The 15,351-nt window shown below is 44.9% G+C and overlaps 1 protein-coding gene across 1 annotated transcript in view; it reads right to left on the bottom strand.

Moving 5' to 3' along the window:
• Positions 1–14,638, bottom strand: part of map3k12 (mitogen-activated protein kinase kinase kinase 12) — a gene marked incomplete at both ends in the record, with an annotated part of 46,877 nt that extends 32,239 nt beyond the window's left edge. Inside the window, 6 exons of the mRNA XM_080733934.1 lie at positions 620–778; positions 3,290–3,481; positions 5,555–5,587; positions 6,035–6,218; positions 12,794–13,112; positions 14,435–14,638. Coding sequence (XP_080590060.1) covers positions 620–778; positions 3,290–3,481; positions 5,555–5,587; positions 6,035–6,218; positions 12,794–13,112; positions 14,435–14,638 — 1,091 coding nt within the window. The remainder of the gene's footprint in view (positions 1–619; positions 779–3,289; positions 3,482–5,554; positions 5,588–6,034; positions 6,219–12,793; positions 13,113–14,434) is intronic.
• Between the last annotated feature and the right edge of the window lie 713 nt (positions 14,639–15,351).

The raw sequence follows: 15,351 nt of genomic DNA, 5'->3' as shown, positions 1-15,351 counted from the left end.
ATCTTTACCGCATGTCTCTCCCCATATCTCTCTCTCTCTTTCTCTCTCTCTCTCTCTCCCCATCTCTCTCTCTCTCTCTCTCTCTCTCTCTCTCTCTCTCTCTCTCTCTCTCTCTCTCTCTCTCTCACTGTTTCCTGTCTGTCTCTTTAAATAAAGGCAGTACATTTCCAGGGTTCCAGTAAATCTCTATGTATTCCTTTCATAAAGTAAAGCCCTGCTTCATCAGCATAAGCCACGACCCTTGAATGGTAAATTACTTTTCTACCACTTCTACCATATAAATGAAAGAAAATACAGTTGAGGCGCGTTGATCTTGGAAATGTTACAACTGCAACACAACAGTGGGCGGGGTCCATGAGCCAACTCAAGGTTGTTGACTGATTTACCACTGTTTTAAGCCAATCAGAATCCAGTATCTGAACATGTGACCACAAAAAGTGGTAGAATAGAAGATCTACAAGCACACAACGCCTCGCACCATCATTTTTAAAAGGATAAATACAAAACGAACGGTTTTGGACATGCAAGGGTTTCCACCCGACAACAACGATTTGTTTCTTCCAGAAACATGTAAATAAAAACATGGTACAGCACGGTATCTGTTTTTTTGAACATTTACCAGATGTCGACTTTCTCCGACACCGGCTCGTTCCTGATGACCTCGGGGGCCATCCAGGCCACGGTGCCGGCGAAGGACATCTTGGTGCTCTTGTCGCTGAGCTCCTTGGCCGTGCCGAAGTCTGAGATCTTCACCAGGTCGTCGTGAGTGATCAGCATGCTGGGGAAAAGAGACACGGTTACTAGGGATGGGACCATATGAAATATACAGCAAAAAACAATCTTTTACCACTCAATACAATATTCAACCGCCTATGTAGATTTGAACGCCCAAAAACCCATTGACTTTCAATGGGGGAAAACAAACAGAAGATTTGGCGCCACATTACTCTGGCATACTTTAGCCTAGCAACGTGATTTAAACTTGAATGCAGCATCTTATGTTGAAAGAATTGCCCTCTCTGTGTAGAAATCCCATGCCGTGTCTCCAGTATTGACTTGATTAGGCTTAGTTCAGTGTGGTATCAGGCACCGGAAATAGCAGACCTCCAAGCTGTATTTTCAATATTTTCACCCTTTTGGAAATGTAATTCCCTGCCTCTCTAGAATTCTCTGCACGTCCCTGGGTGACAGAGTGGGCTGGCCTCTCAGAACTCTCTCCAGTAGCTCATTAAACGGATGCATTAAATAGCGTTCCTCTCTCGTAACATTTTCAAAGGACATTCTCCTGCAGTTCCTTTGCATTTCTGTCAGTTAACAACCTGTGGAATGGTGCGTCCATAATGTCAGCCCTGTGCCTCCTTTCCTTTCCTTTCCTTTGCTTTGCCTTGGTACTAATCACCAGCTTTGACCTTCTTTTCAAACCGTCGATTTGTTGACTCCATGCTGTGCCCCCCCCCCCCCCCCCCCACACACACACACTGTCACACGCTTCAGGTCAACAACGTTATCGTTGCTGTAAGGCCAGAAACCTCTTATCTCCTTATACTTTTGTGTTTTTTTCTTTTTCTTTTTTAAATCAACGGCCCTACTTGAGCGTGCTACAGCCTCACACAAAAGCGTCAAATGTAGCAGATCTACACGCTTGAAACCACAGAGACGACGTGGTTTATCATCACACTGTTGCATGCTTCAGGTCAACTATAATAATAGAGGTTTATGGTGGGGCGGTGCGACGCACGGCCGTGCAGGGAGCACTGAGAGGGCAGTTGCTCAAACCTTACAAAAGGGCACTTCTGAAGCGCACTTGCAAATTAATGCTGTCCTTGTCCCTTTTATGCCCATATATGGAGTTCCCGGATGTCATCAATAAAACCCATATCAGGGAATAGCCATACAGTAGACCTATATGGACATATTGTGTCTGGTTGTCGCCATGCAAGTCACACTGATTTTCACAATAGAACCGTGTCATCAGTATCAAGCCCATATCTGGGAATGCCCATATATGGACATATTGTGTCAGTCTCTGTTGTTTCTTCTAAATCAGTGGTTCTCAAACCTTTTCATTTCAAGGACCCCCAAAATTACACGTATTTGGCTGCGGACCGCCATCTCAAAATATGTTGTTCCAGGGACCCCCCAGAAGCAAATATTCGAGTCACAAATGTTCGCACCGAGTGCTGCACTGCAAGCTTGTATATCTGCTATTTTTTGATAGTTAATTTAGGCTTAGAATTATTGAACGCTTTAACCAGTGAAAAATAGCAGATCTACAAGCTCACAGCACGGCACCGAGTGCCGCGCTGCGAGCTTGTAGATCTGCTATTTTTGAAAAAGTCGTGAAAATGTGTTCAAATCTTTAACTATATGTATTTTCAAAGCAAACGTTTGTAACTCAAATTTTGCTTCTCGGTGGTCCCTGGAACTAAATATTTTGAGATGCGGGTCCGTGGCCAAATAAATATAATTTTGGGGGTCCTTCACATGAAATGGTTTGAGAACCACTGACATAGTAGTCGCTCAAGAACAGACTAACTGAGCTCCATTTAAGTGAAAAGGACCTTTTCTTTGACGATGGCTGGCCAGATTGCTGACATAGAAACATAGGGTTTTCAAAAAGTCTTAGAAGGATTCAAAAGACATCGGGTCAAAATTCTAATTTTCACTATTTTTCAAAAATAGCAGATTTACAAGCTCGCAGCGCGGCACTCAGTGCCGCGCTGTGAGCTTGTATATCTGCTATTTTTCAATAGTTAAAGCATTAATAATGATACACAATAATGTGTACCCGTTCTAAATGGGTTAAAGTATGAAATAACTCTAGGCCTAAAGTGGTTGAAGGAGAGGTGGTGGTGTTGTTGTGAAGGAGAGGTGGAGGTGTTGTGTCTTACTTGGGGGACTTGAGGTCTCGGTGGATGATCTTGTGGAGGTGTTGTGGTGGTGTTGTGGTGGTGTTGTGGTGGTGGTGGTGGTGTTGTGGAGGTGGTGGTGTTGTGGAGGTGGTGGTGTTGTGGTGGTGGTGGTGGTGTTGTGGAGGTGGTGGTGTTGTGGTGGTGGTGGTGGTGTTGTGGAGGTGGTGGTGTTGTGGAGGTGGTGGTGTTGTGGTGGTGTTGTGGTGTTGTGGAGGTGGTGTTGTGGGGGTGTTATGGTGGTGGTGTGTCTTACTTGGGGGACTTGAGGTCTCGGTGGATGATCTTGTGGAGGTGTTGTGGAGGTGGTGGTGTTGTGGTGGTGTTGTGGTGTTGTGGAGGTGGTGTTGTGGGGGTGTTATGGTGGTGCTGTGTCTTACTTGGGGGACTTGAGGTCTCGGTGGATGATCTTGTGGAGGTGCAGGTAGTTCATGCCCCCCGCGATGCCCATGGCCCAGTCGATCAGCAGGGAGGGGGTGATCTTCCGGCCCGCCCGCAGCACCTCGTAGAGCTGGCCCTGGGCGCAGTACTCCATCAGGATGCAGTAGCACGGAGCCTGGGTGCAGATCCCCCTGGCAGGGGAGGGGAGGGGGGGCAGACATACTGTGAGATACAGTACAGTACAGCAGGGGTTTTCAAAGTGGGTTACGGCAGTCCAGGGGTGCCGCAAGATCATTTTTTTAAAAATATTTTTTAATACTTGAAAAAATATTTAGTATCATTTTAAACTCGAAGTACAAAGTTATTTTCAGTCAGTTCTAATCAAAATGGCTATTATCTCAACGTTTTCCTCGCAACTTAATCACTAAAATATCATCACTGTCGGGCAGAAACCTTGCATCTCCAAGTTTCAAATGTGTACGTCTTTTGGTAAAGCAACGCCCTGCTTCATCATACAAGACTGTCGCACAAAACTAGTGACAACAGCCGATCTACAAGCACACAACGCCTCGCATCGCGAGGCGTTGTGTGCTTGTAGATCTGCTGTTTTCACTACTTTAGTATATTTTATAGATGATAAATGGGTCTACATAACGAACGGTTTTGGACATACAAGGTTTCCACCCGACAACGACGATATGCTAAATATAAGGTGCTGGGAGTTAAAATTATAATGTAGGGGTGCCTCGGATTAAAACAATATTTATGGGGTGCCCTGAGACAAAAAGGTTTGGGAACCCCTGCAGTACAGTGGGGCAAGGGTGGCATCATGTAAAGGTCTTTGCACACTGCTGCGTTTTTCGTTGCAAAATGCGTTTTTTTCAGGGCAAGGAGAGAGAGAGAGATAGAGAGAGCAAGGGACCGAGTGGTGTGCGAAACGGGCGGCAGTGTGCAAACGTGACTGACATAAGGTGAGGTTGATTTTTTTATTTGCGCGCCCCGCGCGTGCCCTCGCGCGTGTGCAAGACACCAGTCATGTTGCCATACCTTAGCAACAGGCACGATGAAAAGTACATTTTATTATTTCCCCCTGTAGCCAAGGTATGGCAGCTGCCATAGCTTGCCATACCCAATTGACGACTCTGCTCTGTTACACGTAAAGGTCTGGAATTAAAACTTTACTTGAGTTATCTCCAAACTGGCTTGGGAACGCCTCGGTATACTCCCTGAGGGAGTGGAGGAAGTTGCTCGGGATAAGGAAATCTGGAGGTCTCAGTTGGAACTGTTACCCCCCGCAACCCGATGCCGGATAAGCGGTTGAAGATGGATGGATAATTTGAGTAAAAGTTTTGGCATTCCAAATTTAGCATGATCCGCGTGGACCTCTCTTCTCCACACTCTGGAGGTGATGATGTCGTGAATCAGGCACGTGCACACCTAGACATCAAAGGGGGCTTGAGCCCCTGCACTTGTCTGTAAAAAGTGCCTTCTCCTGACCATGAATGCATTCTTTACTATGGTGAAAGAAAAATAAATGCCTCCTCTTTCCATGCCATACCTCAAGAGAATTGTCTTGTCCAAACTCTCCTGAACTTGAATGCAGCGTCTTATGTTGAAAGAATTGATTCCAGTAATGACTGGATTATGCTTAGTTTAGTGTGGTATCAAGTACCAAAAATAACCGACCTCCAAGCTCTCAACTTGTGAGCTTGGAGGTCGGCTATTGTCAATATTTTAACCAAAAGGCCTTTTTAGATATTTCAGCCCCTGCCTCTCTAACATTCTCTGCACGTCCCTGCTGTGAATGAATGATGGTCTCTTAGGTCAGGGGTTCTCAACCTTTTCAGGCCGCGACCCCCAAAATAATCATATTTTAACTGGGGACCCCCCCACTCTGACGAGCACTAAGAGTTGAGGCATTACATTTTGTATAACACGGTTCTATTGTGAAAATAGCAATTTCTGCCTCCAATATGTGACAATTTGGCCAAGGTTTAATTTTAGAGGTTTAAATTTTCACTTTAGAAATGTGCAGTTACCCTCTATACACTTCAACTTTATGTTGGTTTGTTTACTGTTGAGAAAACAATGTTGCACATCAAGTTTGTCATCCGGGGACCCTCCAAAATAATTTGGTGACCCCCCCTGTGAACACTGTCTTAGGTGGTTGGGGTGCTTGAGCTTACTTGAAGGTGAAGGTGTTGTGAATGAATGAATGGTGGTCTCTTACTTGAAGGTGATGATGTTGGGGTGTTTGAGCTTACTTGAAGGTGATGATGTTGGGGTGTTTGAGCTTACTTGAAGGTGATGATGTTGGGGTGTTTGAGCTTACTTGAAGGTGATGATGTTGGGGTGTTTGAGCTTACTTGAAGGTGATGATGTTGGGGTGCTTGAGCTTACTTGAAGGTGATGATGTTGGGGTGTTTGAGCTTACTTGAAGGTGATGATGTTGGGGTGTTTGAGCTTACTTGAAGGTGATGATGTTGGGGTGTTTGAGCTTACTTGAAGGTGATGATGTTGGGGTGCTTATGAGCTTACTTGAAGGTGATGATGTTGGGGTGCTTGAGCTTACTTGAAGGTGATGATGTTGGGGTGTTTGAGCTTACTTGAAGGTGATGATGTTGGGGTGCTTATGAGCTTACTTGAAGGTGATGATGTTGGGGTGCTTGAGCTTACTTGAAGGTGATGATGTTGGGGTGTTTGAGCTTACTTGAAGGTGATGATGTTGGGGTGCTTGAGCTTACTTGAAGGTGATGATGTTGGGGTGCTTGAGCTTGCGGAGGTGTTTGATCTCTGTCTCCTTGATGTCCCGGACCTTCTTCACGGCCACGTCCTCCCCGTGGAAGCGTCCCAGGAAGACGGCCCCCTGGGCGCCGCTGCCCACCCACTGCAGGTCCGAGATCTCCTCGAACGGGACCTCCCAGGACTCTGCAAACACACACACACACATCACAACACACTGTAAAATAGATCTCCTCGAACGGGACCTCCCAGGACTCTGCAAACACACACACACACATCACAACACACTGTAAAATAGATCTCCTCGAACGGGACCTCCCAGGACTCTGCAAACACACACACACACATCACAACACACTGTAAAATAGATCTCCTCGAACGGGACCTCCCAGGACTCTGCAAACACACACACACACACACATCACAACACAACACAGTGTAAATCTCCTCGAACAGTACTTCATACTTCCTTCTGGCCTTTGCCTCAGTGGCGTCAGTTCAGCAAAAGCTAGGGTATGGCAAAGATGGGAGTCCTCATGGAAAAGAGGTATTACATTTTGGATAACACGGTTCTATTGTGAAAATAGCAGATCTACATGCTCACAACGCCTTGCAGCGCATGTAGATCGGCTATTTTCACAATGTCTGGAGTTTTTTCAGTTTTTTACACAGGTTTCTACAGTTTCTTGGCAGCCTGGAACGGTTGTTCAAGTGCAGCTAAACTTGGAATGTTAGTAAACATGCCACAATTAACAATAATGCATTGCACCTGTGCAGCTGACCTGCAGAACCTGGGAATATAGCATTCTGTCAAGATGGGGAGAATACAAGTGTGGAGAATATAATTATAACACCTTGTTAAAGTGACCATTTGTAAAATTTTGCATTTGTAGTTATTTTACTGTAATTTAACAAGATAAGATAGACAAAGAGACATTCATGGATTTTTATTTTCCCCCCTGGACCTGGACAGGGGTATGGCAGCTCAGCTGCATACCCCTGCCATACCCAATTGATGCCCCTGCTTGGCCTGAAAGCTCCAGGGGCCACAACAAACAGGCATAAGTTGTCCTTTGTGCCTGCTTCTATACATGAGAGGAGGAGGTAATCTGTTGCCTCTTTGTGTGATCTAACTTCAAGTTGTAATTGGTAAGAATTTCTATGAATTTAACAGCTACTTATGAATTCAATGTGACGATTGGCCCTGTCTTGCCTATAAATTGCTGCTATTTTCTTTATCTAGGTCCTGCTTGGGTTACCTGTACTCACTGATTCACTGATACCTCGATTTTATCGTTCTATGTGTTTTATGTCTTTGTCATACATGTCTGCATCTATGGTTTGCTGTATACAAAAGCAACAGCTTGTCTCTGTGAAGCCGTGTGTGTACATTCTTACAGTCTATGGGTTGTCACTGTGACATCACAGGTGATATCACCTATGTAAAAGTCCATATATGGGTATTCCCCAGAATCCCTTTTATGCCCATATATGAAGATCCCCTATGTCATCGATATCACTGGCCAGATGGCCAAGACATGATGGCCCATATCTGTGTGGCTGGTTCAGATAGGGATCTCCATGTATGGGCATAACATATATTGTATGTTGTGATGTCATGGGAACCACTCTAACAGAATCCCTTTCATGCCCATATATGGAGATCCCTGATGTAATCAATATTAAGCCCATATCTAACAGGACTTCATATGGGAATGCCTATATAGGGAGGAAGACAGCCCATATCTGTGCGGCTGGTTCAGACAGGGATCTCCATGTATGGGCATAAAAGGGATGTACATGGATCTCCATGTATGGATAACTGGTCCGATATACATCACTGGCCAGAGGGCCAAGAATTGGTCGCATGTCGCCCTGAGGCGTCTAGTGATATTTATTCTACTGAAACTAAAACTTTTAAATTAAAATGTATTCAAAATTTGCAACAGAATTTCCCGTCAAAGTTAACACTGATCACACAGTGTGAAATACATTGAAATAGTCACGGGATATCTTCAGAAATAGTGTCAAATCCTGGAATAAATTCCTTACCAAAACATTTCTTCACCATGTGTTTGTAAAGGTGTCTAGTAACACATCTCACAAAGACTGAAATTCAGTTTCCCTAGGAGAATCCTTGACAGCTGATGAAAGTTGGGATCCCATTAAATTAACTATATACAGGATAAAAAAAACACCAAAATAAATAAGCTGTAAGTAGCATGTGAGGGGTCAAACTAGGGGTTTTTCATGATTCTGAATCCATTGCAAGCATTTGTTTTGCACTCAAAACATTCCTTGGGCTAGATACAGCCCCACAGAAATATGGTTTAGTGATGAGTCATCACTTTTCAAAGTTTTGTGTGAGCCGCCTTTACGCCAAGGAATGTTTTTTGTGCAAAACAAATGCTTGCAATGGATTCAGAATCATGAAAAACCCCTAGTTTGACCCCTCACATGCTACTTAAAGCATATCTATTTTAGTGTGTTTTATCCTGTATAAGTTAATGGGACTCCAACTTTCATCAGCTGTAACGGATTCTCCTAGGGAAACTGAATTTCAGTCTTTGAGGGATGTGTTACTAGACACCTTTACAAACACATTGGTGAAGAAACCTTTTGGTAAGGAATTTATTCCAGGACCTTTTAAGATATCCCCTGATTAAAATGTTGTACACAGATTTAAAGTTTATGTCAAGGTGCCATGGATTTGACCGCATCCCCATCTGAAAATGTAATCGTTAGAATTTAAGATCCACACAACAACTGTATCATTACAGCCCTGCTTTACACCGTTGGTTGTTGTTTTCTGCAAATACCAGGCACTTTGTTTATATTCATATGATTCTTCTTGGCTTATTTTTGTCTGCCTTTCCACACTGTAAAGATAACCTTGGAGTACAAGAACACAACTGCTTTCAACGTTGCTACCGCCTGTGTGATGTGGGTGGGGAAGCGCTGGAAACCGTGATGTTATCATTATTTCTTTAAACTAAAATGGCATTCATATAGCACATATATACTAGCGCTTAACAATGCGCATTACACTCGCTCACACGCATGCACACACACACACACACACACACACACACACACACACACACACACACACACACACACACACACGCACACACAGACGGCAGAGGAAACCATGCAAGGAGACTCTAACCCAGGGGGAGGCGATGATGGGAACTCATCCATTTTTATTTTTATGTTTAATTTGTGGAACACGGTTCTTATTATGAGAGAACAACTCCCTGACCTCAGGGGGAAAGCGGACGTGACGTCAACCCGGGACGTCTGTTCTCTGCAGCCCCAGAGGACAGACGGTGTACCACCGTATCTCTGACGTTAATGAAGTGTTTGCGCGGTCCCTTGGAGAGGGATTGTGGAGGTTTGCACCAAATAACCCCCAAACCTCCCTTCAACACTGTTGACAGATGATCGTGGAAATTAAATAGAAATCAGTAGGGATGTTCCATGTTGTTGTTGTTTTTTCTTTTTTTTTTTTGCTGATTTTCCGATATTGTCCGAATCTTAATTTCCGATTCCGAAATCAACTGATGCCGATTGTGGTCAGGTAACAACATCACATAGCCTATCTAATTTAATACACGCCCACAGGTGGTTGAAACCCAGTGTTTCTGGGACCGTTCCAGAGGGGAGGAGGGGCCACTCTGCCTGTGTCTTGGGGAAGATGATGTTTATCCATGGAGGATGGATTTCTGAGATTGGAATGACTAATCACAACATCTCCAAGTTGGACACCACCACGATGGACTGGTCTTTAATCAACACCAGGGGATTTACACCACCTGATTCAGAAGGTCACTCTGCCACCATCATCGGGACAAAGATGTTTGTCTTTGGGGGCGGGGACGGGGGCTGGAGGGACCTGTACGACTACCACACCGGCATCAGAGTGTTTGACACAGAGACCAACATCTGGCTGAGCACACCTTCTGCACGGCCTCTTCCAGAGGGACGCCGCAGTCATTCAGCCTTTAGCTACAATGAGAGCTGTACATATCTGGTGGTCAGTCATTCAGCCTTTAGCTACAATGGAGAGCTGTACGTATCTGGTGGTCACACCAAGGGCTGGAACACCTTGGGCTGGACCTTCGACGATCTGTAGAAGCTCAACCCGGAGACCTTCTCCTGGATGAAGGTTGAGCCCAAGGGGGAAGGACCACCGCTTTCAACGGTTTATAGTATGTCCTGATGCATGCTGGGAGATCGTATCATCCACCTTGAAAAAGACCTGTACATCCTAGACTTGAGTCCTAGCCTGAAGACGTTATGTAAGCTAGCGGTTATTCAGTACCGTCTGAAGCTGTCAGAACTTCCACACAACATCGGGTGGGAACTGAGAACCATGACTGCCAACAGGAAAATAAGAAATAAAAAACAATAAAATACATTTTGAAAAATGTGCTCCTCTGTTAAGTTATGCTCTCACATTGTAATCTTTATTATTTTGTATTTGTATCTTTATATTTCTATTTACAATGGGCAAACTTAAAGGACCAGGTCACCTCTGGGACAACCAGATCATATTTTATTGTTGTGTGGGACACGATCAACACAATCCTGAGTTATTTTTTGTGTTCAATCTGTTTTTAGATATGTTAGTATTTCAGCATGCTACAACTGGTCATATGATGCATTTTGCATCATATGACCAGTTGTAGCTTGCTGAAATCGGCTCAGGATTGTGTTGATCGTGTCCCACACAACAATAAAATAAGATCTGGTTGTCCCAGAGGTGAGGTCCTTTAATGTGGACTGATTATTACTGATTGATGTGATGATAGACTTGATTTGACTTGATTTGAGCCACCTGTGAGTGGGCGTGTGTATTGTCCTGATTTGGGTGTGTTCAATAAAACGCCTCACAGCAAAGTGAGGGCAGTCGAGTGAAGGATGTGTAACAGAGAAGTCGTGTCTCCTGTCTCCATGTTTGTTGTTTTAATTCCCCCGTAATTAAGTTTTATTATTGTCGGTGCTGTTTGTGTTTTAGTTTTTAACCACTGTGTGTTTTAGCTCTGCTAATATCCTCTGAGCACAGGCCTCTGCCAGGGCAGGTATTCTAATGAGGGCCAGGTGCATTCTGGGGGAAATTGGTCTCTAATAGAGACCACAAATGACGTCACGCTGCTCTCCGCTCAGAGGAAGGATTGTCTGGAGTGGAGGGGGCGGGGCCAAAATGTGCGTTTAGGCTGCAGTTCCAACTTTGGCCACCATCGGGGTTGCTTCAAATCTAGCCCTGGGTTCTGGGGGCTTGGGGCCAACACAATGTTTCACGTCAACGAACGCCGTGTTCATGATTTGAGGCATTTTATTCAAAACAGGGCAACTCCTGCAAACTTTGCAAGACAATCTTAGCCAATCAGAATGGAATATGAACAATCGGACAGATCCGTCTTGATCCTATGACTATAGGGATGAATGTGGGAAAACGTGGCCACCTGGTAGCGCTATATCAGGCCGAAGTGAAAAATGTCACTTGGACAGAAGTTCTTTCTTGGCTTCCAGGGATCATTTCATGCCATTAGGTCCTTGGGTCCAACAGTGCCCGTATTTCACTTCTCACAGACAGAATGTCACACGGATGGATGGACGGACGGACAGGGGTCTCGGCCGCTCCTTCTGACTGAGGGTTTCACTGTGTGGTGTCTCAGAGGAGATGTGTGGTGTGTTTGGGTGTAGAGCTGGGATCGGGCCCATTTTTTCTGTCCGTTTCCGAAACGTTGTCCGACAGTTTTTTGGCCGCCCCCAATCGACGTCCGAGCATTTATCATTAAAATGCATCCGACCCGTGCCGAGGCCCGACCCTTAGATTTCACCACTTTTTCCTCTCTCTCTCTCTCTCTCTCTTTTTTGAGGAAGCCACTGATTTACACTCACTAGCAAACTTCTAAAACGTCTAATGTGCAGTGCATGCAGCGTGCCTGCTTGTTACCCTTAACGTGAATATTAAATTACAGTAAAATAACTACAAATGCTCAATTTAACAAAATGGTCACTTTAACAAGGTATTATAATTATATTCTCCACACTTGTATTCTCCCCATCTTGACAAAATGGTATATTCCCAGGTTCCACAGGTCAGCTGCACAGGTGCAATTCATTATTGTTAATTGTGTCACGTTTACTAACATGCCAAGTTTAGCTGCACTTGAACAACCGTTCCACCATATCCAGCCCAAGAAACCGTAGAAACCCGGGGAAAAAACGGACAAAACCTGATTGGACTCCCATCTTTGCCATACCCTGTCTTTTTGAACCGACACTAAGCCAGCTGGCTACGCAAGGCTAGTGTTTGTTTGGTGGAGTAGGACCTTACCTTCGGGTGTGTGTTTGTGCTCGGTGGAGGTCATGAAGTGTGGGGCATGACCGAAAGAATAAGGTCGCGGGTGCAAGCGGACGAAATGGGTTTCCTCAGACGGGTGGCTGGTATCTCCCTTAGAGATAGGGTGAGAAGTTCAGTCACCCGAGAGAGACTTGGAGTAGAACCGCTGCTCCTTCACTTGGAAAGGAGTCAGCTTAGGTGGTCTGGGCCCACTGGGAGGAGACCCCGTGGCAGACCAAAGACCGGATTACATCTCCAAACTGGCTTGGGAACGCCTCGGTATACTCCCTGAGGGAGTGGAGGAAGTTGCTCGGGATAAGGAAATCTGGAAGTCTCAGTTGGAACTGTTACCCCCACGACCTGATTCCGGATAAGCGGTTGAAGATGAATGGATGTTGTAGGACCTTACCTTCAGGGGTGTGTTTGTGCTCGGTGGAGTAGGCCTTTCCGATCATGGTCCAGACGGGTCTCAGACATCCGAACAGCCCCTCCAGGAAGCCGCCGCTGCCCGCCTGCAGCCGGACGTTCTCTGCGTGGTGGTGGTGGTGTCCTCCCCGCACGGCGCCGGAGGCCTCGGCGCCGCCCAACCCCGCCTCGGCCCCGCCCCCTCCCCCGCCACACTGACACACCGCCTCATGCTCCGCGTGGAGCTTCAGCACGCTGTTGTCAAAGTGGGCGGGGCCTCCGTCGCTGCTGGGGGTGGGGCTGCCGCCGCTGTGGGTGTGGCCCTGCAACGATTAACCGATTAATCGTAATCGAATCGATTGTTAAATCCGTTGCCGACTAATTGCTGGAATTTGTATTAAAGGACAACTTTAGTTTTTTACAACAAGGGTTCATATTTTAGATTGTAATTAAAGAATATAAAAGATGAGTGTTAAAAAATTATTTCATTTCTTTCTTTCTATTGTTTTAGAGATTCTTATTTCAGTGGTTGGGGGCATGCGTACAAGTGGCTAAATATGTCATTTTACACAGAATAAGCCCATTCCCAAGATACAACGCAACCTTTCATGGTTGGATGTGACTTATGGGGGCTAGAAGTGTTACTGTAAATAGCAATAAAGAAACTGCTGGCTTTGTGTGTCTAAAAAGACATATTTAGCCACTTGTACGCATGCCCCCATGCGTACGCATGCCCCACATTTTAGCACGGTAAACGTGATAAAACAATAGAACAAAGCAAATGAAAACATTTTAACACTCACTTTTTCTTTTCTTGTTGTAAAAAAACAAAGTTGTCCTTTAATACCTGGCAGGAATATATGGGTCAAGAACCAGAAATATGACTGAATATGAATATTTATTTTTAAATGACCTGATTTGAAAAGAGTACTGTTACCCTTTAGCCTGACAAAGCTATTCTTTAATCAAATGTATGAAGTCCAAAAAAGGTATTTATTTTGTTTGTCTTCTATTATTAGCAACCTAATGTAATCGGCAGCTGAGCAAAATGTAATAAAATGTAGCTTTGAACAAATTATTCATCTTTAACGTCGTTTTTGTTAGTTAGAACATAAAATCGAATTCATGAGTGCCATAGTCCGATTAATCGATGAATCATTTAAATCAGTGGTTCTCAACCTTTTCAGGCTGCGACCCCAAAAATAATCATATTATAACTGGGGTCGAGCACTAAGAGTCGAGGTGTTACTTTTTGTATAACACGGTTCTATTGTGAAAATAGCAGATCTACATGCTCACAACGCATCGGCTATTTTCACAATTTCTGCCTCTAATACTTGACAATTTGGCCAATATAACGTTTTTCATTTAAGAGGTATTAAAAAGTCCTTAAATTGTCACTTCAGAAATGTGCAGATACCCTCTATACACTTAAACTTTATGTTGGTTTGTGCAGATACCCTCTATACACTTAAACTTTATGTTGGTTTGTTTACTGTTGAGTGAGAAAACAATGTTTCACATTAAGTTAATCATCTGGGGACCCCCCCAAAATAATTTCGGGACCCCCAGGTTGAGAACCACTGGTTTTAAATAATCGTTCCGATTAATCGATCATGAGAACGGTCACTGGTTGCAGCCCTACCTGTCCCCCACATGTGTCGGCGACGGACAGCACGTTGCGCAGCACGCACTGCGTGGGCGTGAGCTCGGTCTCGGGCGTGCAGGCGCTGGAGGGCGCGTCGCCCCCCGCCTCCAGCAGGGGGCGGTAGGACGGCTCGGACACCGGGGTGCTGAAGCCCGACAGGGAGGGGGAGGGGCTCTCGTGGAGGCAGGTGGTCCCGCTCATCGGGGAGGGGCGGAGTCAGTCCATACCACGCCTCGGAGGGGAGGGGCCCGAGTCTGGGGGAGGAGACCATTAGATAGATGGATACCTTTATAGACCACATTCACACTGCGGCCATCTTGGATCACATGACTTCCTGGGATAGCAGCCTGCATTACAAACCATTGTGAACAATGGAGCGATGGTCCCAAAATTCTTTTGACCAAATTGACAAATGGGCAGATGACAACATCAACATCCCCAAAAGGTTTAAATAGAAGGGCACATCCACAATTCATGGTAGTTAGGTTTCAACCTTACTGTGTACAAAGACTTGCTATCTGTGCAGTGCTTGCTCCACTATCATATTAACTATTTGTTGTTAGATTGTTTCTGATTAATATGCAAAAATCACAATACAGTAATATTAACTATATGATGGCAGAGCAAGCACTAGTCTGCATACTGTAGCAAGTATTTGTACAGAGTAACACTGCAACCTAACTACCATGAATATCCATTACAAGCATTTGTTTTGCACAAAACAAACATTCCTTATGCTACAAATAGCCGCAGAAAACGCCCACAAAACTGTGATTAGTGATGAAAAGTGATGAGTCATCACTTTTCATCACTAAACCATCGTTTTCTGAGGCCATTTGTAGCCCAAGGAATGTTTTTTGTGCAAAACAAATGCTTGTAACGGATTCAGCATCATGACAACCCCCTAGTTAGAC

This window comes from Nannobrachium achirus (assembly GCF_963921795.1).
Source record: "Nannobrachium achirus genome assembly, chromosome: 9".
Classification (NCBI taxonomy): domain Eukaryota; kingdom Metazoa; phylum Chordata; class Actinopteri; order Myctophiformes; family Myctophidae; genus Nannobrachium; species Nannobrachium achirus.
This window is presented reverse-complemented; position numbering and strand designations above follow the sequence as displayed.